The 27,993-nt window shown below is 45.1% G+C and overlaps 1 protein-coding gene across 7 annotated transcripts in view; it reads left to right on the plus strand.

The window, feature by feature from the left end:
* Positions 1 to 27,881, plus strand: part of LOC133122002 (beta-1,4-mannosyl-glycoprotein 4-beta-N-acetylglucosaminyltransferase-like) — a 32,629-nt gene extending 4,748 nt beyond the window's left edge. For 2 of the 7 annotated variants that reach the window (XM_061231634.1, XM_061231633.1), the window contains 3 exons: positions 1 to 99; positions 25,272 to 25,647; positions 25,768 to 27,881. The exon at positions 1 to 99 is cut by the window's left edge. In XM_061231634.1, coding sequence (XP_061087618.1) covers positions 17 to 99; positions 25,272 to 25,647; positions 25,768 to 27,183 — 1,875 coding nt within the window. In that variant the 5' untranslated portion in view covers positions 1 to 16 and the 3' untranslated portion in view covers positions 27,184 to 27,881. Of the gene's footprint in view, positions 100 to 6,164; positions 6,296 to 20,082; positions 20,230 to 20,727; positions 20,955 to 25,271; positions 25,648 to 25,767 lie in introns of those variants that run through there. The other 5 variants (XM_061231638.1, XM_061231637.1, XM_061231635.1 and 2 more) reach the window with 4 other exon arrangements.
* Positions 27,882 to 27,993: the final 112 nt, after the last annotated feature.

Raw genomic sequence — 27,993 nt, forward strand, 5'->3', positions numbered from 1 at the left:
AGGGTTCTGACGGTGGATGCTGGGAGGCCGTCCTGTGGCGAGGGGCCGAGGTGTCCATACTCTACCAGCCCAGGCAACCTGGAAGGAGCGACCAGAGAGGTAGGACTCGGTCCAGTCCAGGGCTGTGCTGCAGATCCCCGTTGCTGACAGGGGGGACAGGAGGATGGAGTGATCCACGGTGTCAAAGGCAGCCGATAGAAGAATGAGGACAGAGGAGAGGGAGGCTGCTCGTGCGGCATGGAGTGATTCACTGACGGAGAGGAGTGCATTCTCCGTTGAGTAGCCAGGTCTGAAGCCAGATAGATGGGGGGTCTAGCAGGTTGTTCTTATAAAAGAAAGTGGATTTTTAGATAGAAAAGGAAGAAGAGATACAGGGAGGTAGTTCAATCGCATGCTATAGTCAAAATTACTGTTTTGATTACTGGTTCACCTATGAATTTCCCCATTCTTAAGTGGCCCACTTAGTGATTTTGTTACTAGACGGAAATGACACACATGCCAAGTACCTTGTTGGATCATGATACTAATAGTATTTTTTTTTACTCTAACCAGCCGAAAGCAATGCAACAAAAACATTTGCATGATCATGGTTTATTTGGCAAAATGATAATGCCAATGATTCATTTCCATATCTTACCTGACAAGAGAGCACCAAGTGAAAGGAGTGATGAGTTTGTTTCCATGGTGATGAGCTGTGCAATGACACTGATAAAAACACTCAAAATATCAAAGAAAAACAAAGATGAATTATGAAATGTGGAAGACAGAAGTCAGCCTGACACATATTTTAAATACTTATATTTTCTTTCAAGGTGCTTATTCATGAGGAACTTAATAGAAGAATAATTCTATACTATAGTACCATATCTTCATCTTTTTGCTCTATGTCTGTGATTAGCATTTTATTAGCAACCTAAATGACTGAGAGAGCCTTTAAATACCTGTACTAGCTGATAGATCTTTAAATGATTCTAAAAAAACTTTGGTTGGGCAGCTTTCCAGAGGCTTTGGAGTAAAGTGGCATCATTTCGTTTTTTAAGGGCCTTTCAGTCGGCCGCTTCTGTCTTTTTTTTTTTTTATGCTTTCACTCAGGAACCACCCCTTCTGAGCCAGGTACCGTTCCGCCTCGGTTTCCGCGGCTTTGGCGGCGGAGCGAAACCGAACTGTGGCTTCTCAACTTGGTGCTGGCCCGGTACCAAGTGAGCCATACTTGGGCTTAGTGAACTGAGAAAATGTTGATTCCAACTATGCCAAAGTTGTTGAACTGTTGCTTTTGTTTACGTTATGGCAGTAATCCTTCAAATTTGCCCTCGGGACAAGTGGGTGTATGTGATTTTCCCCGTCTTGTGTTCTTGTGTATATTTGTCCCACCTAGGAATATTGGTGTGCAATAACTATAAGTTTTTAATGATTGCGGAATGAGGTTCAGATGGGTGGGATGGTTAGAAACTGCACTTTTCTAATGAGGATTACTGTATGTGCTGTACTGTAGGTAAGGGAAGCTGGATTGGTGGCGGAATCGTGAGTAGAGTATGAGCTTGTGGATTCAGTGAATGGATGTTGGTGTGTTCCGGGCTTTTGGTGTATTTCTCGCATGCGAAACGGTGTGATTTTTAAAATTTCACCTCCAGGAAAATCCCCGAATGTGACTTGTGAGCGAGGCCCTGGTGCGGTTCTGGTGCTGCCCAGCAGCCTCTGATGCGGTTACAAATCCGCCCAAGAATCGGGACGAGTGCCATTTCCACTCTGGAGAGGGGGGGGAATTCCATTGGCTGCCTCGGTGGGGCTGCTTCCCTCGCCGAGGAAGTATACGGTCGCAGACTGCGCCCTGTCAGCCGGCCAAAGTGTAGCTCACCCTGAGGGGGGGAAGGCGAAGTCGGCAGTAGTAGCGCAGGCAGATCCCCGAAAGCTTCTGCACTGTTTGTCCTTGCAGGTGTCACCTTTCAGAACTGTCCCCCGCTGGCGTGGCCTCACCGGCCTGGGTGACAATGGTTCCTCACCTGTGCTTGACCCGTGCGTGCAGTGTGCGCGCAGGCAGAAACCTGGGAATGGGGGTGTAAGGTGACACTGAACACAGTGTGAAAGCCTCTCTAACGCTGTACATCATTTTGAGGTTTAAGATGCTGGCTATTATCATAGGATTTTTTGGCTTTTAATGGACATTTTCAGATATCTACAATGCACCAACACACACACAAACACACACTTCCTTTCCTCTTTGTCCGGCAAACTTTAAAAAATATTATCCGAACACTGTTTAGCACGAGGCTTTTGCCAATCCAGGCAAGATTGTAAAAGAAAAAGCTCAAATTTTGCCAGCATTATGGGGTCTGGGCGGGCCTCTGTTTGCTTTAGCGAGACGAGCTTCCCACTGAAGTGTGTAGGCGTTTGTCATTGTTCTGCTGTGGGCGAGGGGAGGGGCTGCTGACGACGCGGTGCGGTGTTTGTCGTCACGACCGCTTCGCTGTGCGACCGCGGTCTTCACCAGCCGCGATTGGCTTTGACTGATTTCTGTCCGTTGCTGGATCCCGGGATCTCCAGGGACGGGGAAACGGCAGCTGGCGGAGCGTCTGTGCCAGCCTGTGTGTGGGGACCGCCGTCCATTAGGATTATTCCTCATCTGCGGGAGTCGCTGTGACGTGCGGCCCAGGGCTCGGGCCTCCTGATTGGACGGTCCCTCCGCTTGGGCCTCCTGATTGGATGGGCCCACACTCCCGCAGCTCTTGTCCCGCCCAGCGGGTAGAGTTCTGGCTTTCTGTGGGACGTGGTGCCAGAGCGGGCGCAAGGCCACGCTCCTAAATCTGCCGTGTGCCCTGTGCAGCACCTTTTGCTTCCCCCTGAAGTGTCTCCCCCATATTATTCCAGCAACCTTCACCTGCCCAATGGACGTCTTAAAATGCATCTGTGCTGTACTTGCTCTTCTCAGGAGCTCCAGTCTTATATTCAGTGGGATGCACAATATTGAGGGACAATTTACAAATTACTGCCACAGCTGTGAAATGTATTGATTGTTATATCTTGAAGGAATTTCCACATATTTACAGCATATCCCTTCTGTGGGCTTATTCAGAACTCTCTGTGCTTTTCCCCCTTCAGTTACACTGTGCTGGAGTGCTTATTGTTCAGACGAAGGCCGTTTGTGGACCAGTAGTCTCTTGTGTCATATTGTAATCCTCACTCAGAACACCTGCATGTGCAATCCGGTCCCCATGGCGACTTATACCCAGTTACCCAGTTCATACCCTAGGCATTGTGGGATTGCTGTGGCTTTGCTGCAGCTGGAAGTTTCCTGTTGTAGCAATGCTGCGGGTGCCAGCTCTTGCCTAGGTTAAGTGTTCTCTGTTTTCGCATGAGTCTGAAGTACTGTTTATCAATAAATATGAAGTGTCACATTGCAACTTTATTTTAAACTATGTTGACACCTCATCCGAGATGCTTCGCTTGAGACTATGCGTCGATATACACAGTTGGCGTAATTTGGTAGGAAGTAGTTTTTGATAAAACTGCAGAACAAGGTCTGTGGAAAGGACGTACATTCTAGAAACTCAACAGCAATGTTTTTGGCACTTGGAGCAACAAAAACATTGGCCCTGTTGAGGTCTATTGTATCAGGGCAAGCTGCAGCGGATATCTGGAAAACTTGCCATATCTCAGCCAAAATATCTGGATGGATTGATGTCACTCTGGGTAAGTGGAAATAATATATACACTCAGTGAGCACTATTAGGTATGTATTAGATTTATTTTTTAGACTTATTGGTCTTCTGCTGCTGTAGCCTATCCACTTAGAGATTTGACACGTTGTGTGTTCAAAGATGTCCCTCGTTTCAATGTTTAAAAATTTACATAATGTCAAACAAGAGTCATGTTTGCCATTTGGTTGCATATGCGTTGCATGCCATGATTTCCTGATGTTTGTGACCTAGCAATATCATCAGTCTGGAGAAATCTTATTTTCACGTTGTCCTACAATAGATGCTAAAACTTTTTGATATATGAGATATGATTTATTATTATTATTATTATTATTATTATTATTATTATTATTATTATTATTATTATTCTGATTTACTGAATATCCCCTTTACTGCAAACATGCAATACTTTATGTGGAATGTGTACCCCTTGTGATGATATCGCCTTAACTTAAATGGTTTTTCAATACGGTTTTGTTCTTGCTTCACTTCAAGAAGTTCATGTTTGAATATAGAAGGTTGCAGTTTTGACTGAGGTGAAATTAAATGAGATCTTAATGGATTGAATATCACAGCAATCTTTCAAGAAATCATCTGCCACATTACATTTGCTCTGTTATTTTGACCGCTGAAAAAATGCAAGACTCTAACCATTTTATAAAAATCTCAATTATGAAGTCACATCACAGTGATAACTATATCCATTATAAATACCGTTAATTTGGCATGTTATTGCAATGGTCAAGCAGGCCAATTTAATATTCACAACAATAAGATGTGGTGTCTATTAATAACACATTCTACCAAACCAATATGTGTGTCTTATACAGTATATTTGTATGATAAACATCCTCTAAAGTTAAATGTTTTGACATGTGAAAATTGGGTACCAATTGAGCTTCTCCCAGATATTATTTCACCTAAACCAGCGTGTGTGTGTGTCTGTGAGAGAGCGAGAGAGAGTGAGAGAGAGCGAGAGAGATGTGCATGTGAGTGTACATCATGTTTTGCAGTGCTATGTGGGCCGTGGTTCTGTGCCTGGCCTGTGGAATGCAGCTAGTCTCCCTTATTTTGGCAAGCATGGTGTTATTTCTGTCCACAAACTCATCCACACCAACATGACAACGCTGCCAGTACACCTTCCACTGCCCACTGTACAGTCTGGCAGGACAGGCATACTGTACAAACATTGAAATAGGGTGTCAAAGTTCTGGTTTGCCTCATTCTGAAATGGCAGAAACTGCATTTTTACAGTCGATGGCGCAAGGAAGGAAGGTTGGCAAAAAGCCCCAGATTGCAACAGCCGGGGTCATTCCTATGCGCTGAGGGACAGTTCTGTCTGTTGCCCAGAATTGGTCTGCCTTTTTTTGCGTCAATAATAATAGGGGGAGGGGGAGGGGGGGGGGGGGTGTGTGCTCTGTCGTAGTGAGGAAATGCCCTGAGTAGAGACAGAAATCACATCGATGAGGCCCGCCATCCCAGTGGCTACGCTGTTTCTCAGCTTCCCTGACAATGGGAGCCGCGTGGCAGGAGCTGCGATAAACGCCGAGCGCTCCTTCAGCGCTGTGAATGACATCGAGTTTGCGTGCGTTGCATTACGCATCACTGCGTGGCATTTCAAAAAGTAACGGTGTGCTAAGTCATCAAACGAGACGGCTAATCCGATCGACAAATCAATCGGTCTGTCCTGATGTGCAGCCGTGCGTCAGTGATGAGAGGGATGTGTGTGCAATTCTATTGCTCATGGATTCTGTGCCACAGCGAGCTATAGGATTAGGTTTGTGTTACAAGTGTGTGGGAGGGCCCCTGGACATTATTCCATTACACCCTTTCAATGTCACTCAGTTGATATTGATTTCTTGCAAACAACAGGAAGCTGTTGGTTTGTGTGTCACATGGTCAGTGTGAGAGCGGCCTATTGGACAGTTTGTAAATGGTTGTCACGATGACGAGTTCATCGAGAAACAGAGGGTGGTGGCTAATTTAGACAAAGTAACAGAAGTAACAGAACAGGAGGGGTGGGGTGTTTATCTTTCAACCTTGAAACATCATTCTCAATTAGCAGAAAAGGGGCTTTGAGATAGATGCCTATCTCTCCCCTGAAATGCAAATCTCTTGTGTCAGCTCTCACAGTGGAAATTTCGGACAGTAGTCAGTCGGGGGTGCGTTTCACAGAGGCGACAGTGAGTCAGTTGAGTGATGGTGGCTGGCTGCGCTCCGTCAGGGACGCAGCTGTGAGAACGGCCTGCGAATACAACAGTCAGCTTTCAAATGGTGGCAAAAAAACTCAAGTAATGGATTGAAATTTGTGGGGATGAAGAAATATATACAGTATTTCTTCACCAGCGCTGTCGTCATTGTGCGGTTCGCCGTAGTACTACGCCTACAGCCTGGAAGCCCTAAGGTTCTTCTCTCCATTCAAAACGAGTGACTTCTCCTTTTTCACAACTTTTGCTTCACATCCTGAAAGCTTAGTTTCGGACTCTGTAGGGTGGGCTCTTCTGTAAGAGCACAGAGTTAATGCAGGTGGCCTTCTTAGACCCCCAAGCAGTGTCTCCATTATCCAGTCCTGATGAAGCTGATACCCTGCCAAAGCAAAGGTTCGTAGGATTTTTTACATTTCCTTAAATAACGAGTGAAGGACTTCTTCTCAACTTCCCATAGAGTGCTGGTAGAGGCTTGCCCCGCAGTCTAGTACGTGGAAGTAAATTACTGTACGCGGTCGCTATTTTCAGCAGTGTGGTAAGACCCGTTTCAAGGTGGTTGTAGGTGATTTCCTTCAGAATAACGGGGCTTGGGTGGTGCCACCCGGAATGTGCAGTGCATGGGATTACCATGTGAGAGTGCGTCCATTGGTGGCGACATGGGACTGGTTCTGTTTATTCTGATAGAGAAGGGGGGGGGGGGGGGGGGGCTGTGTGTGTGTGAAGGACGGTGTTGTCTGCAGACGAGAGAAGGGAGCCATTGTATGCAGAAAGGAACCAAGATAGAGCCTGATATTTGAGAGCAGGGACAAGGACAGCCGGAAGAATGGGCTCTATTGTGCTGCGGGCTGTGCACTTTTCAGTCACAGGGGCGGTCAGCCTGGTACAGACCGCCTTCGTGGGACCGCAGCCTGACCGCACGCGAGCGCTCTGCCTGGCCCCTGGAGCCACCGCCTGCAGGGGGGCGAGGGGCTGATCTCACTCATTACATTACATTACATCAATGGCCTTTGCCAGAGCGACGTACAGTTGATTAGACTAAGCAGGAGACAATCCTCCCCTGGTGCAATGCAGGGTTAAGGGCCTCGCTCAAGGGCTCAACGGCTGTGCGGATCTTATTGTGGCTACACCGGGATTAGACCCACCGACCTTGCGTGTCCCAGTCATCTACCTTAACCACTATGCTCGCAGCCAAATGGGATGAACCTGGCAGAAGGGCCGACATTACCTCAGGCGGTAAGAGCGCTCGTCTGGCAGCCGGAGGGTTGCCTGTTCGATCCCCGGCCCTGGGTGTGTCGAAGTGTCCCTGAGCAAGACAACTGACCCCAGATTGGTACCTTGCTTGGCAGCCTATCGCCGTTGGTGTGCGAGTGTGAGTGAATGGGCAACAGAGAGGCATCAATTGTAAAGCGCTTTGGATTAAACTGCTATATAAATGCAGTCCCATTTACCATCCTCAATAAAAAAAAAAAATTAATGGAGGGAGACCAACGAATGTGTAGGACACGTAGTCTTCGCCTCCTTCATTAGAATGTGCCGTCCTCCTGGAAAAGGAAATGTCCTCTTTCAGGCCACACCCCCAGGTTTCAGAGTGTTTCAGAGAGACTCGGAGTGCCGCACAGGGGGTTGGCATCCTGTTGTGAGTCAGCATTGGCTTCTCCGGACTGCATCGTCGATGAACTGAAGTAAGTCAGAGATACAGGGTTACTGCAGTCATCAGTGTACTGAAATAAGCCAGAGATACAGGGTTACTGCAGTCATCAGTGTACTGAAGTAAGCCAGAGATACAGGGTTACTGCAGTCATCAGTGTACTGAAGTAAGCCAGAGATACAGGGTTACTGCAGTCATCGGTGAACTGAAGTGGGGCGGCCTGTAGCGTAGTGGTTAAGGTAAATGACTGGGACACGCAAGGTTGGTGGTTCGAATCCCAGTGTAACAACAATAAGATCCGCACAGCCGTTGGGCCCTTGAGCAAGGTCCTTAACCCTGCATTGCTCCAGGGGAGGATTGTCTCCTGCTTAATCTAATCAACTGTATGTCGCTCTGGATAAGAGCGTCTGCCAAATGCCAATAATGTAATGTAATGTAAAAGTAAACCAGAGATACAGGGCTACTGCAGTCATCAGTGTACTGAAGTAAACCAGAGATACAGGGTTACTGCAGTCATCAGTGTACTGAAGTAAGCCAGAGATACAGGGCTACTGCAGTCATCGGTGAACTGAAGTAAGCCAGAGATACAGGGCTACTGCAGTCATCAGTGTACTGAAGTAAGCCAGAGATACAGGGCTACTGCAGTCATCAGTGTACTGAAGTAAGCCAGAGATACAGGGCTACTGCAGTCATCAGTGTACTGAAGTAAGCCAGAGATACAGGGTTACTGCAGTCATCGGAAGAGGCTGCACAAAGCTTTTTTTTTAGTTATTGCATTTTTCTTTTTGCTTGCTTCAGGCATTTAAATTCCTGCCAGTGATGCTGGCGTGGGGGTGGATCTGGTCCCCAGTGTAGTGTTTCTCTACTCTGGTCCAGTAGGCACAGTTTGCCTGCTAGTTATTATTCTGGATGAGTTCTTACATTTGGATTGAGCTGTCAACAGAATACAGATGTGGATATGAAGTCTTTTGTGAGGCATTTGCTGTTTGCCCCCTCTGAAAAGCAATTTCAGGTAGGGTAGATGTGTTTGCGAAAGATAACTTGGGTTACTACTGGTTTTAACGCAATACTAATGAACCAAAAAGCTTAAAAAAAAGGCACTAAACGACACCCTGAACAGAATCACTATACTGATTGGCATTACGCCTAATTACAATTACCTTGAACATTTAATTATTTGAACAGCCAATTATGCAAATTTAGATGGCTGCCCTGACTTTACTAAATAAAAGCTTAATAAACAATTACCATTTTTCTTTTAGCCCAAATGCACCCTCAACTATACATTTCTGCTGTCGAGGGCTTAAAATGGATAACTGTCATAGATCAACAGCTCAATCAAGCTGTTGGGAGTGCCCCGGGGAACAGAAGATGGTAATTGTTTCCCGAAATGACCTAGTTTTCATTGCAGATCAATGGATTGATCATTCAAAGGTATCCATCGTCAGTCTGTTCACAGAGGACCTTCTATAGCGCCAACTATTCTGCTCAATAAAGAGATTCTGGATGTTTCCATCTGTAGTTTAACGCAAGTTGTATGTTGCATACTCGCAATGTGTGTTGTTGGGACAGAAGGACCAGACGCAGACTCAGGAATGCGGAGAAAACAGCAGGCTTTAATGATGACAGGCAGAATCAAGGCAGGCAGTGGCTGCAATCCAGCAATCAGATATGACATAGATAATCTGGAACATAATCATGTGGCAAAGTCCAATAATGGGTGGCCAGTCCAAGAACAGGGTGAAGGTACAAGACAACAGAATCCTAAATACAGGCAGAGGTCAGATATCAGGAAATCCGAAACAGAACCTAAACAGACAGGACACCACACAGGCAAAGGAATGGGATAGTGGAGGCTAGAACAGGGGACAGGAAAAGGTACAAAAATTTGATGAACGAGGGACAGGGGAGACGATGGAATGAATGAGAGTAGGGAAGTCCGTATATGGTGTGGAGGGCGGAGAAGGATGGAAGGGAGATCCAGGACTGGAGTGTGAACACAGAAAACACTTTGAGATGGGGAGACGAGACAAAAGGGCACGGAACGTGACCGCTCTGTCTGTTTGCCTCAATGACACAGTGACGGCGCTTAACAGTTAAAGCTTTCCGCTCAAACTGTTTTTCAGTTTCAGTACAACTAGATCGAAATCATGGTAGTTTTGCTTAGTTGTTATGCTTCCTTCCCATCTCAGATATTTTGAAGATATTTTTTATCATAAAATACATAAAAAAACATCAGCACTCTGCTGTAATGAGCAAAATACAGTCCAATCCACTAACAGACATTTTAGATTTTACTGCATGCACATTCATGGTGTCCTGCTCACTTATTGCCTATGTCTGTTTTCACATGAGGGCAAAAGTTCATCCCACAATTCATACTGTATGCAGAGAGGTCTGCTGAGAATCTCAGCTCATGGAAGATGAGGTGGAACAGTGGAATGCAAGGATGTCTCCAGTACGCTGATTCAATGGCTGGGTTTTAAAGTGCACTTTATGGTTTACTTTATTTCACTTTATTTACTTTGCTTTTAAGATACTTAGTTGTTACTGCACAAGTTTGAGAGTGAAATATGGGTACAGTGATTCTCACTACGTGATCACAGAGAGATGACAGACTTTGCCCATGTGAAAAGTGAGAGCATGTTCTCGAAAGTCTCGGGAATGATTTCCATTGAAACTGAGCATTTCCATCTGAATATGAGCAACAGGGACTGGTCACAGGATTTCAGAGAGCTGTAAAAACCCAGCAAGCTGTGGCAGCCACTGTTTCATCTGCCGTACAGAATTTACTTTTATTTATTGAATTTCGTTAGGAGTCTAAAAGACAATACACACAGCTGGTAACCAACCACACAAGGTTAGAAATCTTGTTGGCGCATCAATATGCACACGTACAGATAATTTAAACAGATACTGTACATTATTACATTACATTATTGCCATTTGGCAGAGGCTCTTATTCAGAGTGACGTACAACAAAGTGCAAAGTGCATACCCATAACCAGGAACAAGTGCGCTGACAGACCCTAGAGGGAAATACAGTTTCAAGTGCTAAGAGTACAACAAAGATAAGGACGAGGGCCTGTTTGATAAATCTGACAATGGATTATTTCTAAACCTATTTCAGCACAACGCAATAGAATGATGAAAAGCTTCCTTCGGGAACTATAAACAGCTTACATAGCCAAACAAAACAAGCAGAAGTATTATCCAACCGTTATAACACTAGTAATGACTTTGTATGACTTAATCTGCAGCAGGGCCAGTGTAAGGGCTAGTGGTGTGGCATAATGGGGAGGGAATCCAAAGATCTGCTGAAAATGCAAGTAATGCAAGTAAAGTAATCTGCAAGACTCCTGACACTGAGCCGCCGTGTTTATGTGCCAGACGAGGGGAAAATGATGCTGTTAGCTAACCAGAGGCAGAGCCCGTTTCGCCCGTGGCCTGACTTCCCATGGGTGTTTCCCCCACAGGTGCTAATTAAGCCCGGCTCCCCCTCCCCATCTGCCCATCGGACAGAAAGAGTGCACTTTGAGACATGGCTGCTGGCTGGGGTGGAAAGTATACTTCCTTCCTGGACCAAATGTCACCCCAAGGACCCAGGTGTAGTCATTTTCAATCCCTGCTGCAGGGAAGTTCTGTATTTTCAATAAGGTGCTGAGCGAAGGCCGACGGATTTACTGCGCTCATTGAAAGACAAAAGGAATATCTTGATGGATACCCCATGTTGTACATGTCTGTGAAAAATATCTTCTCAACGACCGCAATGGAAGTAAACAAAAAGCAATGCCAAGACCCGTAAAGAGAAAAACAGGATCACATTAATTCTTTGCAACTGCAAAGATCTTTCTGGGAACATGAAGACGCGGTGCTTTTAGTATAGCTGTAGCGCTGCACAGTCAGTGTTGATGGGTGTGATCGCTGTTTTGATTGCACTTCCTCTCAACCTCCCCCCACTCACATGCAGCATCTGCTAGTTTCACTTTGACCGGTCTAATAATTGCCATGAAGCTGAAGCCCAGAACATGCTGACGTTTTTCTGGCAAGCTCAATAGGCAATGCTGCTGCCTATGTAAAAATATATCGGCATGGTAACAGGGAAAACATATTAAGCGAAGCTGACATACAGAATGCAGGAATATGTTGATACACGCTATGACCGTTAAGATCCCCCACAGTTGTTGGGCCCTTGAGCAAGGCCCTTAACCTCACTTTGTTCCAGGGGGGATTGTCCCGTGCTGAATAACAAATCATACTTATTATAAACTCTTATGGAAGAAGACTGTTCTACATTAGAAATGCAGTGGGCTTGTTGTTAACCGGCGGAGATCGTTGGCTTGTGTTCTGTGGTGCGTCTGTTCAGCTCCAAACCACGTGTGGGAGGACTGATATTTTTGAATACAGTAGGGATCTTGGGAGGCTCTATGATTAGTCATACACAGCATGGAAAACATAGGGAACAATTGCAATTGCAATGGGTTAATGCTGCTTCCCTTGTGCTGTAAGGAGGCTGAAGAAGCGTTTGGTCTTCAGCGGTGTTCTGGAGATGAGCAGATTAATCTGTAGTCAGCTGTAGGTATTACCAATTCAGTCTTTAGTAGCTGTGCCGTTATAGGAACCGTGAATAAAGGGTGAAAGTGCGGACTGTCAGCTTTAGTTTAAGAGTGTTTGGGCTCTTTTTCCTGCTGCGAGGCTGATGTTGAGCCATTTGGTTGGACCTGGGCAGACATGACATGTTTGTACACTTCAGAATTCATCCTGCTGCCTCCATCCGCAGCACCACTGATAAAGTCACGTGCTGATCCTGAACTCAGCAGTGCCTTCCTGCATCTTAACAATGTACCTGTACCAGCTTTACTAGTATTGACACTACTTCCTCATGTTAAGAGATGACTGCAGTAGACTCCAAATGCAAATGCCACAACCAGAATGAACTCTAGGCCTTTTGTTCACTGTCTTGTAAATCAAATAATGTCACATTACGATATATAGCCAGCCAAGGAACATCTGAGCAGCCAATTGTCCATTTTGTTTTGGTCTCCTAAAATGGGGTTACTATGTATAACAAGGGCTGGAATTCCTACAGCGAGCATTTTATATGGATGTAAACACCCGACAGTCTGTACTTTCATTGTTTCATTTCAGATCCAATGTGCTGGAGTACAGAGCCAGAACTACAAAAATTATGTCACTGCACAAATACTTATAGACTGTAGCTTTTTCATGGAAGGAATGCTTGGATCCAAAATATTGTTGCTGCACTATTCAGCTACAGAAAACATTGAAAATTCAGGTCATTTTCTTCATTGATTCTTAATTGACAATGTGTGTTAACATAAAGACAATCACGTGATTAAAAATAACCCTTTATTTATTACTATTAGACCACTTTCTGAATTAAGTGCTAGGAGTCTTTCTCTGGGATCTGTTTCATCAGACGATGCTCACCTGTGAAATGTTAAAAAAATTTCCCCTAACACTGTGTTATCAGAGAAGGGGGCTGCGTGTGTACAGGGAAGCACAGAGAACTCAAGCCTCCTGAGATCTAGTCTTTGCGATGATGAAGATAGCAGGAGACTGCAGTCTCATTAACACCCTCATCTCTTTCATAGAAAGACGCATAACAATTTTCTTCCTTTCAGTCAGATATTTGGGCATTCAATTTATTTTTAATAATATGCTGTTGTGTTGGATGACATTTAAGGCAGGGCTGAAATAAGCAGATTTCTGTTATAATGACTCATTTATTCTAAATATCGCTAATAAATAAGACCAGTAGCGATGTTCATCACATCTGTTCTCTATGCAAACTGGACCTGACTTGGGGGAGCAGAAGTGTTTAAGGACCAACTTTTCAACCAACAAAATTTCATATTGGGTTAAGGATGCGGGTGCTACTGGTCTGTGATGGCTAAGATCAGACGGGTTGGGTTTTTGAGGGGCCGGTACGGTTGTGGAAATTTCCCATACGTGGAGCAGACCAGGGTTATGGGACTGGGAGCAGAGGCTGTGAGATGGGCTTAATTTAGTTGCGCCGGCATTTCGCTGATGACCCTATGCAGCGTGAGAGCCACGTCCTTTGTTTATTCAGGTTCTTTAAGATATTTTTTAGGCCTTTTTCAGCTTTATTGGACAGTATATAGAGACAGGAAGAATGGGGGGCGAGAGAGAGGGAAAGACATGCGACAAATTGTCAGACGGTTGGATTCGAACCGCTGACGTCGCGGCTCACAATGAGCATGCGGTCAGTGCTCTGCAGGCTGCGCCACCGAGACACCCTATTCAGGTGCTTCTTAAACTGCCGTGCAGACTAGTGCAAAAATGCCGGTTGAGATATGGGTGGGTCAGGGAAGAAACATCTCACATTCCCCAGAAAAGTGTTCTTAAAAGCTGTAGACTGTAAAAAGGTAAAGAGGATACTGTAAAATAAAGGAGAAATCGATTCACTGGCAAAAGAGAACAATAAAATATAAAATATAAACTAGTTTCATCATTCACATATTTCATAATGTGAGCAGAATGCAGTTTTATTTCCATTTGAAGTATGTGAGGAGCATTCCGCAGTTTTGAAATTTTGCGTGCGTTTCATTTTTCTAAATATAAATTGTGCTTATTTTGCTTTGCAAGGAAGGTTGAAAGCACATGCAAATAAAAAGGAATTTACAAAAAATATTTTAAAAGTCCATCAAGAGGCCTATTACTGCCATATCTCAGTGATAAAGGCTGATTGGGAAATGTAATCAGCTTATTCCCAGATAGCAATCTAAGTATAGGAAGGAATTTCGCTTTGTTTTTGCTTTTTTTGGTCTGTGAGAGATATAGACCAACCACAAGTGCTCAGTGCCCTCTGCTTTGGCTAGTTTGTGTAGCCACGGATCTCATATCGAGGTCTCGCACACTGCCTGTCGTGTTGCACACGGCCCTTTTGCTTTTCTTCCACCCCATAATGCCATCATTACTTGGTTCATTTGCTTTTATTTTATTTTATTTATTTATTTCATTTCATTTTGTCTTTCTCTTATCTCAAAACTCCATGTACTTACTGATGTAATGGGCTTCAATTGGAGGAGGTCTCAATGGCACGTATAGACTTATACAGTTCCACGTTACAAGCTCCATTCCCTGTTACCATGGATTCATTGCTTGGAACGTTCAAGCAGAACTATGAGTCAGATGGCATCAATACTCAGTATGACTATAAGCTTGAGAACCAATCAACAGGATCCCACACTGGCGACATTGTGGCCTTTGGGCAAATTTGAGGTTGACATGGATTTGTGTCTCAGGATCCTAAAGCCTGACAAGTCATCCTTTTTCTCTCCCTCGGGTCAAAGTTATTTTGGTTGATGTATCAAAGACAGCGCTTGGCACAGCGCTTAGAATGCCGTGTTGGCGTTGGCTAACAGCACGCCGCCTGTGCCACAGTGAACCAGAGACTGTGCTCAGATGTGTCCTGGGAGATCAGTGTTGGTGGTAACCTTGGTTACCTAAGGGTTCAGCTGTGATTGGACGTGCGAGAATGGGCTTGATTACTTTACAGTGTGTGCTTCTCTCGTCCAAGCTGTTTTTCTGTGTGCAGCTCTTAACATGTTATACCGGCTGCATTCCTTGGCACCCAGCCGTTCAGGTTAAGTACATTGTCTAAGGTGAAAACAACTGTGCCCCACCTGGGACTAAGAGCTTCCGGCTACAAAGCCTCTTCATTTTACCACAGTGTAACTCTGCCAGTTTATGTTCCCTGCCCCTTGGCCAGGCTGGAAGTTAAATGCACTTTCTAACATGGTTCCTAGTCATGACGGATCTGTCTTTGTTGTCTTTGAGCTTATGAACGGATTACCAGCACAGGATAAACTCTCCGGTTCAGTTGAAGAGGCTCCATGCTATTTATTCTCCTTTGTGTTTCATTAGCCTCTGGAACCATTTTGGTGTATCATCGCATCAGCACAGTTCCTGGTACATCATGTGCAAGTGTGGTCACGTAGTACAAATCTGGGCTGGGTGTGGTGGGTGGGGGCGTTTGCAGATGGATTATGACTGGTTAGCATTGTGCTGCAAGTGCAAATGTTTTTTAATTTTATTTTCTACATTTTATTTTACATATTGTCTGTAAGCAGCTAAATACTCCTGGATCCTTATTTCATAATTATTGTTGATATGTTAATAATTGTTTCTTCTGACTAATTTTCCTGTTGAACTCACTTAAAGCCACATAGTGAACAAATGTTATACTGTACCAGCATAATTTACAGCTGAATCTAGTCACACTCCCCATGTCCCATTGAGATCCATTCAAGTGCAAATAGTTTTAGTATCACTTGATCACTTGTAGGACAACCTGAGAATATGATATCCAGACTCGGATGATGTCGATGGGTCACAGAAATCAGCGAGTCGTGACACGCACAGGATATGAAACCAATAGATGTGAAGCCTGTGGAGCTAGTTCCAGCAGACAACTCGAGAAGCGCCGTCCCCTCACATGATGCTATGTCGAATGGGAGGGGCTGTATAAAGCACCAGCCTTAGAATTGACAGAAAGTGAGAAAGCTTACCGGCTTTCTGATTTGAATCGGACACAGTAAGACTCTTATACACACTTTTCCTGAAGGGGGGGGGGGGGGGCTTTACCAAAACAAAAAGACATAAAGCTGGCCACAAACATTTCAGTATTTTGTCTTCTGAATACCCCTTGTTGACCTTTCTGTAACACCAGAATGTGCTAGCTGAGAAGCAGAGACATTAAGGTCAACGGCTGTCTGTCTGCTGGAGAGAGACAGAGAAAGACTCATAGTAAGCACTTAATTCAGAAAGTGGTCTAATAGTAATAAGGATAAATCACTAAAAGGTTATTTGTAATCATGTGATTGTCTTTATGTTAACACACACATTGTCAATTAAGAATCAATTAAGAAAATTACCCTTACACTGTCTATGCCCTTGCTCATTTTGCATGCTCTGCCATGCTATGCCACCTGCTAGCTGCCCTGATGCAGTCATGCAAAGCTGCCTTGCTGCCAGGTTCATTGTGCACACGGGAGAGAACTACATCTCCCAGACCTACCGACGCTATGCAGCGGTGCAGCCACTCTCTGGTGAGAAGCAGTGAGAAGCCATTGCGATGCCTGGCTCTTTCTGCTGCACTGCTTGTTTTGGAATGCTGAAAAGAAAAGAAAATAAGAAATCAGAACAAGCAGAGAAAGGGTGGTGATTCCAAATGTTTGAGCGGGGGTGTATATGCACTCAGTGAGCACTTTATTAAGTAGACCTGTACACCAGCTACCGACAGAACATCTTGCTCAGCCTAAAGCCTGGGAGAGGGGGGAGATAGCTGTTGGCTAATCACTTACCAGTGGAGTGGGTCTGAAAGGGAAATATCTATCTATAAATAGATTATTCTGTTTCACATTTATTTTTATTTATTTTACTAGGCACGTTAATCAACATTTTCAATTTCCATATCAATGTGCCAGAGTTAGCGGACAACAAGCTAATTTTCATCTGTAGTCCCTAACCTGCATGTCTTTGGACTGTGGGAGGAAACTGGAGTGCCCAGAGGAAACCCACACAGACACAGGGAAAGGCCCTGGTGGGGCTCGAACCCAAGACCTTCTTGTTTTGAGGCAACAGTGCTACCCACTGCGCCACCGTGCCAGATTGGCTTTGGAGTGATGTTGAGTGGAATAACTAACTCCGGCTGACACTGGGAGGCCAGTCAGAGGAGTTGTATCTATATATTTCCTGACATTAATGAGCAACTAGTGTACATACTGTCAGTACTTAGCCCACACAGTTTATTGGCTATCCACCTTTTATGCATGACCTGTCAGTGATTGTTTAATACATTTATTGTTAAAAATGATATTGTTCCTATTAATTTTATGTTTGACTTGTCTTTGTAATTCAGTAAGAACTTAATAAAAGTTGCATACCTAAATGTGTGGGCTAAGGTGTGATGCAGCTTGGCTAACCGCGTGGCTCTAGAGCTAGTGCTAGATTTGAGATTTTTATGGTTTTTGTGCTTCATACAGAGGATGGAACAGAGATCTTGTTAGCGGTTCTACTAAGTGTAAACTAGCTGGTACGTCAACTCTTGGATATTATTAGGCTACAGCTGCTATATCATATTCCTGCTTCCATATCTGTGAAGACTAAAATTGAGGCGAGAGCTCCCGATACCAAATAGCTATTGAGAAATACTGGGAAAAGCAGGGATAAGAATCGAACTATCTTTGTAAGATTACAAGGGCAACCAAATTAAGTTATTTATACCTTAAAAATAAGTAATCTATGCAAAATAATGGTTACAAATGTATACTGATGACACATCTTCAACAGCAGAAAATCACATGCAGGCTTTGTTTTTTCTGCCTTGTTCTTTACTTCATGGAGATATGATGTAAACTGTAAATTTGTAGAAATGGAGATCACCCCTTATACTGTTATATTGTCTACTTTAATGTAATATAGTCTTTGGCCTCCAGATTTGACTATTTTGGATCAGTGTTCCAACAGAAGAACCACACTCTTGCACTGCCCCATTAAAAAAAAAAAGACACAAACAAAGCATTTGAATATATAATTGTTTTGGGATGGAACAGAACCTCAGTGTGCAAGATGCATTTCCTATGCCTTATATTTGTGAAATGTTGCCCCCCTTGCCTGTGTCCAAAGAGTGTATTGCATCAACATGTGGTCCATAATGAGGATTGAGAATAAATTGATGGAATTCCATCAGGATGATGACCTGTTGCACGTCAACATTATTTCACTATGCTTTGTTCGTTAATGTATCATGAGTGTATGATGATACACGCATATGACTTCTCATTTTATCTTTTAAATCATCAGACCCTACACCCCTGCCAGACCTCTTCGTTCAGCCTCCACAGGCCGCTTGGCACCTCCCCCTCTCAGAACCTCCACCTCACGCTCACGACTACTGTCTGTTCTGGCTCCACGGTGGTGGAACGAACTCCCCGTTGAGGTCAGAACTATAGAATCTCTCCCCACCTTCAAGCTAGGGTCTTTCAGCGAACTTATCCCTGGTTATGGGTATGCACTTTGTTGTACGTCGCTCTGGATAAGAGCGTCTGCCAAATGCCAATAATGTAATGTAATGTAATGATAAAATTTTCATATGGACTACATTCAGATTTGGGACAAAATTGGACTCAATTTGTGTTCTTTGCATTCTGTATAGTTACTATGAATGAACTTATTTCATTCATATCTTTACATACACATATAAACATGGCAGCAATTCTGATCTTTATACCGCTGTATCTATTAAGCTACATGTCTAACATTATGTTTTAATAAGCATTGCATTAAGGAAGTATGAGGGGAAAATTGTAAACTTAAGTCAATAAACGCTTAAATCAGAATTTAAATTTAATTGCGACCCCCCTGTGATTGCTTCAGTTCAATAAAGATAAAAATCCAAGTAGTATTTACATAGTCTAAGAATAGCATGGTAAAAACATCTGTCAATTGTTTTTCCAGGAAGACAAGGCTCTCAACTTCAAATCTTCTTTTCTGACAGGGAGCCTAACTGGACCTCTGGGGTACCCACTGATAAAAGGAATAAATGGGGTATGCCTTCTACTCTTCCCCCAAGTTTTTTTCGTGAAAGCGCAAATTGATCCACAAAGCTCTCAATTTATTTAAAAAGGGGATTTATCGAAGATTGTGCTGTTGCCTTTCGCATGCAGATTGAATAGTCTCGTGCTGACCTTCCTTCGGGTTCTATTTTTCATATTTGAATACTTTTCAGTTTGTTCCGTTCGTGAACAGTTTCAGGAGGATTCATTTTACACAATGAGGGAAACCAAGCATACGCGGCAGAGCGGATATAATTTTTGCCTAATGCCACTCCATGCAGGTAATATAAGAAGTGATCGTGATGGAGGCGATTGCTTATTGTGAATTTTCAAGTAGTGCAAAAATAACGTTCACTGCTGGCTGATTGTTTATATCGTGACTGGAAAGACAGTTGCAACAGTACGCCAACGGGAAGCATATGATGTTGCACTTAAATAATTATACGAGTTTCACTTTTTCACAGTCTCGTTCAAATGCGAATTGTCCAACTTTAAAGCCATTTGCTTCTATTCCAAAACGTCAGTGTCAATTGGCGCAAATGAAAGCGTTTTTCGATGTTTCCTACATTTCCTTATCACACTGAAGATCCTGAGTATTTTGAAACGTTCCAGAATCGTCTGTTGTGTTTCAGGTGTTTGGTCACATGGCTCACAAGGACTGATAATGCATCACTGCGTTCCATCTCGATCACATGTGAAACAAGGTTAGGTTAGGTTAGATATATTCGCTAATAACATTTTACGCAGGTAAAAGCCAGTTTTGCAGCATCCCTCTGTGCCATGCCATTCCGTTCCTGCCACAAGTTTTACTTGGCATGACAGAGCGTGTCAGAATGCGGTATTTCCGGTTGACCTGTGTTTTTCAGTTTGTGTACAAGTAAAGGCAAACATTATTTCCTTGGCACGTGTTCCGGATAGAACGTATGAGAACTAAAATAAGATACAAAATAAAACCCACACAGCTGCCACGTTATTTCCGGTTCGGATGATTTTGTTCTTTCTCGGCGTTTGCATCCCTCGGTTTCAGACACTGCTGAAAGGACGGCACCCTGGGCGGATGAGATAATGCTGTACAGGTGTGTACGGCTACTTAACCAGTAAACATATTTTCGGAAATTGTGAGTATAAGGACTTAGCATTAATTAAAAAGGTTACTGTTATTGTTATATGAAGGGATGACTCCTTCCCTCATTATCCATCAAGCATTGACACATATTTTACATTTACATTTTAGTCATTTGGCAGACGCTTTTAATCCAAAGCGACTTACAAGTGCATAGGTTCTTCCACAAGTTAAAGCATCACATCCATAACTAGTAAAATATACAAAGTGTTGTTCTAAACATATAGTCATCATAAGTGCAATTTATTTTATTTTTTTGGGGCCAGGTTAGACAAGAGGGATAGGGATATCAGAAAGGGGGGCGGGGGAAATCAGGAGGTAGGGTACAGTTTGAAAAGGTGTGTTTTTAGTCTGCGTCGAAATAGGGGGAGGGATTCTACTGTCCTGACAGTGGTAGGCAAGTCATTCCACAACTGAGGAACCAGAACGGAAAACAGGCGTGAACGTGCAGCTCGACCGCCAGGTGCTCTTAGTGACGGAACCATAAGGCAACCAGAGCTGGCAGACCGGAGTTGTGTAGCTGGGGAGTAGGGAGTGATTAAGGATTGGATGTAAGGTGGGGCAGTCCCCTTAGCAGCCTGAAATGGCAACACTAGGACCTTGAATCGGATGCGTGCGGCAATAGGAAGCCAGAGGAGAAGCTGGTAGGAACGACCAGAGAGGTAGGAGGAAAACCAAGTGAGTGCAGATCCTGTGACACCCATCCCAGACAGCGATGAGAGCAGAATCTCATGGTTGACAGTATCGAAGGCGGCCGACAGGTCGAGGAAGAATATCAGATGATCATATGCAGATGATCTAGGCCAAGGCAAACGAGCGGAAATGATTTTCATCTCATGTTGACAGAGGATGAAAAATGCTTGCAGACAGACTCGGTCATCTGTCCCAAATTCAGTGCCCTGGTGACTGCCACTGCTGAATGAAATCCTGTAGATTCGGGCTGCCCAAACCTGCTCCTGTAAATCTGCCATCTCTAGGTTTTCAATGAGGTGAGCTTTTTTTAGTGTTGGAGTGAAAACGTACAGGACAGTAACCTCCACATACACGGTTGGGCAGCCCTGCTGTAGATGGTTTACCGCATTCATGTCACAAGTGTCATAAGTGTTTAATGAGTGCTCTGTGTACTCCCATTGTGCAACCGGTGATGCTTCCGACCAATATCCTGACATGTTCAGTTCAGTTAAGTTTACTCAAACTCGTTGCACAACTGGTTTGCCATTACATTAATTAATCACGTATTTAATTGCCACTTAATCACAGCCAATTGGCTTGTGTTCGGCTTGGGAAGTTGCAGAAACAAGAATCGCAGGCCGCAAAAAAAAAAAAAAAAAAACCCCGGGTGGCTGTCAGATGTGGTACGGTGGTTTTATGCGGCTGGATGGTGCTGAAGGGGGAAGCCGCAGACAGGGTGAGGTGATCCGCCCTGGTCCCATTGGAGGGCTCCTCTGTGACTGCGGGCCGAGTGCGCCAGTGGCAGGGGGGCGTGAGACGGGGCTCCCACCCCCTGTCGGAGACGCTGTTTAGTCTGGGAAATAATGACAGGCCTGGGTGTGGGGCCAAACTGAGGCACGGTCACTGGAGCCGAACCGGTTGCAGGTTTGGATGCGGTCTCAGTCCGTGACCATAATCCTGATTCCTGACGTAACTTTCTGTTGTGTGTGGAACTCTGCTATAGAGTTATTGAACAGTGGAGTAGGTGAGCTATTTAACCCTTTTAAGGTGTAAGATGCCAAGTGTGTGTCTGATTTGAATGCTCTTAACTGAATATTCTAATGTTGATGTAACGATCGCAATGGGTAATGGAAAGCAATGGAGTTCTAGACCACTAAAAATAAAATAAAAATAAAAAGCATTCCATAAAAACCTGCTCTTTGAAGGGTTAACAATTACACGGCCATTTATTCAGTTTGACAAGGCAGTTTATTTCGCACAAAGAGAAAAGTCTGGTGGGTGGTGGCAGTTGCAGGGACCTCAGTCCAGGCAACCTGAAAAGTAAATAATACCACTGCTCCCATTGGTCCATGGAGAGACAGGCAGTTTTAATTATTCATGTGATTGGTCCATTTTTTAGGGGCCGGTCCTGAGTCTGCAGTGCTCGCTGCATTATTTAGAACTACTTAGCACCAGTGCAACTCCAGGCCTCTGACTCACAAAGCGCATTAAGACACAAGATCATGCCCTTCCTGGGTTAATGACGGGCAACCACCTTGGAAGCACAAATGGTGAAACCAAACCATGGTGACTGGCACTTTTAAAAGAAAAACTGTAAATTAATAAAAATGCATCTAACCCATTATGGTTTATATGCGATTAGAATGTTCTTAACTGCTGATTTAACTATCACTACTGGTAAATGAAGGCAATGAAGTTCTAAAACACTCAATTTGAATTTTGAAAAAAGTGATCTTTCAAAGGATTATATATTATTAAAAATGTAATATCGAAATATTGAACACTAGTTTTTCAGTTCCCTGTTAATAGCAATTGTCCAGCAGGAAATCCAGTCCAGTGCGATGTGGTGGATTGTCCTGGGGCCTACAGTCATGCAGAGGTCACTGCTGGAAACAATGGGACAGCAAGGGCACATTCATGTGCTGAGCAGGCAGAAGCTAAGGCTCTGGGTGTTCTAGAGTGGTGTTTGATTTGCAGATACTAACCGCAGCGTGTTCTGCATGTTCAGTGATATTGGAGAAGGCGCAAGGGGACAGTTGTGGAAAAGGTTTTATCAAAGGCATCGGCTCGGATGGAGGACGTAGAGTCCCTGCGGCATGACGGTATTGTCTGGTATCACAGTTCATTTGAATATAATTTGTTTCCGCATTTGTTTTTTTTGCCCGCCGTGCACCATGGCAACCAGCCCTGTGCTTTTGTGGACTCCCGAGTGTACCCTACAGCCACAATAGCACCCTGGCTGGGTGTCGCAGGCGGAGATGGAAAGAGAATTTGGTCTAAAAAGGACATTAAGTGTCAGCATTAAACAGTCTGCAATTTCACAGCGGGCACGCCACACATTTTCCCAACGTGGTTATCCAGCAGTGTACTTTGAGGATTGTTCAATCCACATTTCCAAGTTTTACACATCGCTGCAATGTGACAACATTGGGGAAGTGTTGGCTTTGTAAATGTCTTGGCTATTCTCCAGCACGATCTAAATGTTTCCATGGAACTGTAAAACAAGTGGCCAGTTTAGCAGGAAAGGCTAACCTCCATTCGGTATCTTCAATTCAAGAAAAGGAAGGTTATGACACGCAGTTGTGAAAACATCACATTCCGAGATAAAGGTTAAGCTGCTTATCCAGCTTTGGTGTGAATTTTGGCGTGAACCTCAACTGAGTGAAAGAGACGGCCCTTATTAGCCTCTGGATTCCTTGCACTCTTCTCGAGATCACAGCCTTACAAGGTAATCTGCCAAAAGCCCGTACTGATGTGCACTTTGTGCTGGAGTATCTTGCACTCGTCATTCCTTTTGCATTTTTTTGTAACAGGCTGTTCTTTGTCAGTTCTAGTCATCATTTTGTTGCTCATCATAATATTCTTCTTTCATAATGAAGTTTCCTACTGGTTGTTTTCTTGACCAAAATATGAGGCTTGAGAACATTCATATGAGACTCAAATAAGACTTTCATTCTTCCTCCACATCATACATTCTGAAAATGCCACACCCCTTAATTTATCTGTGTTTTCTTTTTTAAGGCATTTGTCAAAGTGATATAAATTCAGTTTTCCTTCTTTGGACAATAAGGAAATGTGGCAGAGAGGAAGAGATAAGGAGAAAGGGAGAGAGGCTGAGAATGAGAGGGGGCGATGAGGACGAGATGGAGGGAGAGGGGAGAGAGGGAATGAGGGAGAATTTGCGGAAGTACAGGACTGTACAGAGTGATGTTTACAGTTGTAATCGAGCCAAAAGCAGCACTGGAGTTGTTGACAGTAACAGAAGCATTCGGTGAATGCATGGTACTTGGCAGCAATGTGAGTGCACTGCTTTCATTTGAATATTCACCCCACCACTCTGTGCCCTTTTTCCCTTCCACCCTCCTCTCTCTTCTCATCTTCCGTCTATATCTGTCACTCTTCCCTGCTGGTTCCTCTCACTCTCCCGTTTTCAGTATTGAAATGGAAACCAGAGCTAAACACTGTTGGAGCTGCTTGAGATTCACATAGTGTATTCTATAGCAATACTGCCAGATTGCTTTATATATATATATATATATATATATATATATATATATATATATATATATTTTTTTTTTTTTTTTGGGGTATTTTTAAGGTGGACTAAGAAAGCTGGGGAAGGTTTTTTTTTTGTCACGCATCTCAATAAAATCTTTGAGGGTGCATCTCTGAGGCTCCTAATTGGGACTGTGGTTACAGTATACTTATCAGCGGTGGTGGTCAGCAGTGGATTGATCATCAACATGGCAGACTGGCACCTGTTGAGGGGTTTGTTCCTCATCTAGTATTTGTCTCCCTTGCTTTATTTGTTCTGTTCTCCCATTGAAGTCAACTTTCTTTATTGGCATGACCAAGAAACATTTGTGCTGCCAACGCACAATAAAAAAACAATACAAAACTCTTAAAGTAATTATAACTGTGGACACGGAGAGGGAGTCTGCAGTCTAAAAGAGAATAATGGAACCTTGGAAAGAAAGATGTGGCAGTCTGAATTCTCTACTTCAGTGAGCAGTAAAACCATCAAAGTAATTCATACAATGAAACCTAAAAAATAAAAATAAAATTCTATCGCCCACTTTCTCTCTGTTCCTGACAGGCTGTTTTGTATTTCACGGCCGGCATAGCACAGCTTCTTTCTTCCACAAGACGGGATGAGGAATACGGGATGAATTTTTGATTTATTTTATGGTTTCTGTGACAGTTCATGGTCTGCTGCATGGTGCCCTGATGCTTATTTCACACGCTGTACTCTGATATCTCAACATGTCCACCAGTGGTGTGGTGTTAGAAGCCTGACCGCCTCCCTCCTCTCTCCCCCCACAGGATGAAAATGCGACGGCACAGGGTGTTCTTGCTTTGCACGGTGGGCCTGTGTGTCATCTCTTTCCTGCACTACTACAAGGCCCTGCACTACGTCTCCCTGCTGAGGGAGCTGTCCGCTCCCTATCCCAACATCCAGTCCTTCATCATGGTCACCGGATTCTTCTGGAAGGAGAGGACCACCCCCCTTGCCGGTGCTCCCCCGGAGGAGGGCCCGCCCCCGGCCCTGCGGCCCTCCAACACCGGGGACCGGGACCGGGACCCCGAGGTTGTGGAGAGTCAGAGGGCTCCGGAGTTGCATCTTGGGGAAGGGTTGGGGATCCCCCACCCATGGGACAAGCCAGAAGAACCACAGCAGAGAGAGGTTGAAGCCACTGAGGTGATGGACGTGCTCGTCTTGTGCCTCAATTGTTTTTTTTTGAGAAGCTCATTTAACTACTATTATTGTTCCTGTATGTCATGGTGAACTTTGTCTGTGTCTTTCTGTTTTTCTATCCAGGAAATGAGGGTTAAAGAGCTGGAGCCGGACCAGAAACTTGCCAACCCCTGGTATCCCAGCAAACCAGTCCGAGTATGGCCCGATTCACCAGTTGATGAGGATGCCGTGGAAAAACTTAGCCCTCCGACTGCCATCGTCTCAGATCCTATGAAATTACTTGGGGACCTCCACCTACGGAACTTCCAGCTCCGCGACGACCCCACTCCCTACTTTGTGCGCACTAGAGCCGGGGCCTTGTGCTTTCGGCAGGGGACAGAAACAGCGGCCCCCAGGGACGATCAGGGGAAAGGAAGCTCGATGACGCCGAACATGAGGAAGATCTTGGAGCTCCAGGAAGGGGTGAATCCAGTGGTGTCCAAACCGAAGAGGGGCAAACGTCTTGTAAAGTGCGTGTGTCGCCCGGGCTGGCACGGGCCCTACTGTGGTGTGCCCACCATGGTGCACCACTCAAACCTGCCCACTAAGGAGAGGCTCATGCCCAGGGAGGTGCCCCGCAGGGTGATCAACGCCATCAACATTAACCACGAGTTTGACCTCCTCCACGTCCGCTTCCATGAGCTGGCCCAGGCTGTGGACCTCTTCCTGGTGTGCGAGTCAAACTTCACAGCCTACGGCGAGGGCCGGTCCCTGCAGTTCCTGCACCTCCTCCTCAACGGGACCTACGACTACGTCAGGCACAAGATTCTCTACGTCTTCCTGGACCACTTCCCCGAAGGGGGCCGGCAGGACGGCTGGATTGCCGACGACTACCTGCGCACCTTCCTGACCCGCAACGGGATGTCCCGCGTGGTGGGGCTGCGCCCGGATGACGTCTTCATCATCAACGACGCCGACGAGATCCCTGCACAGGAGGGGATCCTCTTCCTCAAGCTCTTCGATGGCTGGACGGAGCCCTTCGCCATCCACATGCGCAAGTCCCTCTACGGGTTCTTCTGGAAGCAGCTGGGCTCCCTGGAAGTGGTGTCTGGGTGCACGGTGGGCATGCTCCTCGCCGTCTACGACAGCGACGGCATCAGGCTGCGGAGGAGGGAGTACTACACTATGCCGGGCTTCCGGAAGTACGAGAATGACACGGGCCACATCCTGGTGCAGTGGTCCATCGGGAGCCCCTTCCACTTTGCCGGCTGGCACTGCTCTTGGTGCTTTAGCCCGGAAGGCATCCTGCTCAAGCTGACCTCGGCCCAGAACGGGGACTTCCCCCGCTGGGGGGACTACGAGGACAAGCGTGACCTCAACTACATCCGGGAGCTGATCCGAACTGGGGGCTGGTTTGACGGGTCGGTGCAGGAGTACCCCCCGTCAGACCCCAAGGAGCACATGTACGCCCCCAAGTACATGTTCGACAACTACAAGCACTACCAGTACTTGCTGGGGAATCCGTACTCTCGGCCGGAGAAGCTAAATGTAGAGCAGTAACTCGGAGCAGGCAGAAGAGGAGAAGAGAGGATTTCTGGCAGAGGGACAGGTTCTAGCTTCTAGTGCGGGGGAAATGGACCACTGGTTATTTATTCCTCCCCCATGTTGTCAGTTTAACCTCTTTCCTGCCCGCTGGCCACTGTGTTCCTCAGATTAACAGGCGAGAGACTGGTTGAAGGACAGCCTTGGGACACAGCTGGGGACAAAACAACGCAGGCATGGAACCCTGTGAAATTTCCATGTTGTTTTGTTTCTCTCTTTCATTTCCCTGCTTGCTTCATTTCACCAGAATGGGGTTGTGTACCTTGGGCGGCCATCATTTGTTTTTTGTTTTTTTTTCCTTTTCTTTCCCGTTTCTTTCCCCTCCCTGTTCCTCCCACGTGCAAGTTAAAAGTGAGGTCTACAGAGAATTGTGCTTTTATCAACTTTTTTTTCTGATAAGCAGATGCACCCTCACCCATCCACTCATTCTCCAGTGACCTCTTTCTCAGAGCTCAACTGTAAACAAGTTTTCTTTGTAATAACGATGCAAAGATAAAGGGAGAACGTTGGGTGATGGTGCATATGCATAATAGAGGTCCTTCTGCTCATCCGTGTTTTCTGCTTGAGGATCTGCTGGTACAATGAACCACGGTGGCAGATGTGAGGTGGTAATGTGAGCACGCAGAGGTGTGTTGTGTCATAAAGGGTAATCTATCCGTCCTGCAGTGGGCTGCTTTGTGTCAAAATACAATCTGGGGGGGTGGGGGGGGTGCGCAAGTCAGCTTCAGAAGGGTCTAACCTGTGTTCTGCGACAGCATTCGGAATGTT

This window comes from Conger conger, chromosome 2, assembly GCF_963514075.1.
Source record: "Conger conger chromosome 2, fConCon1.1, whole genome shotgun sequence".
In the NCBI taxonomy this organism is placed as follows: domain Eukaryota; kingdom Metazoa; phylum Chordata; class Actinopteri; order Anguilliformes; family Congridae; genus Conger; species Conger conger.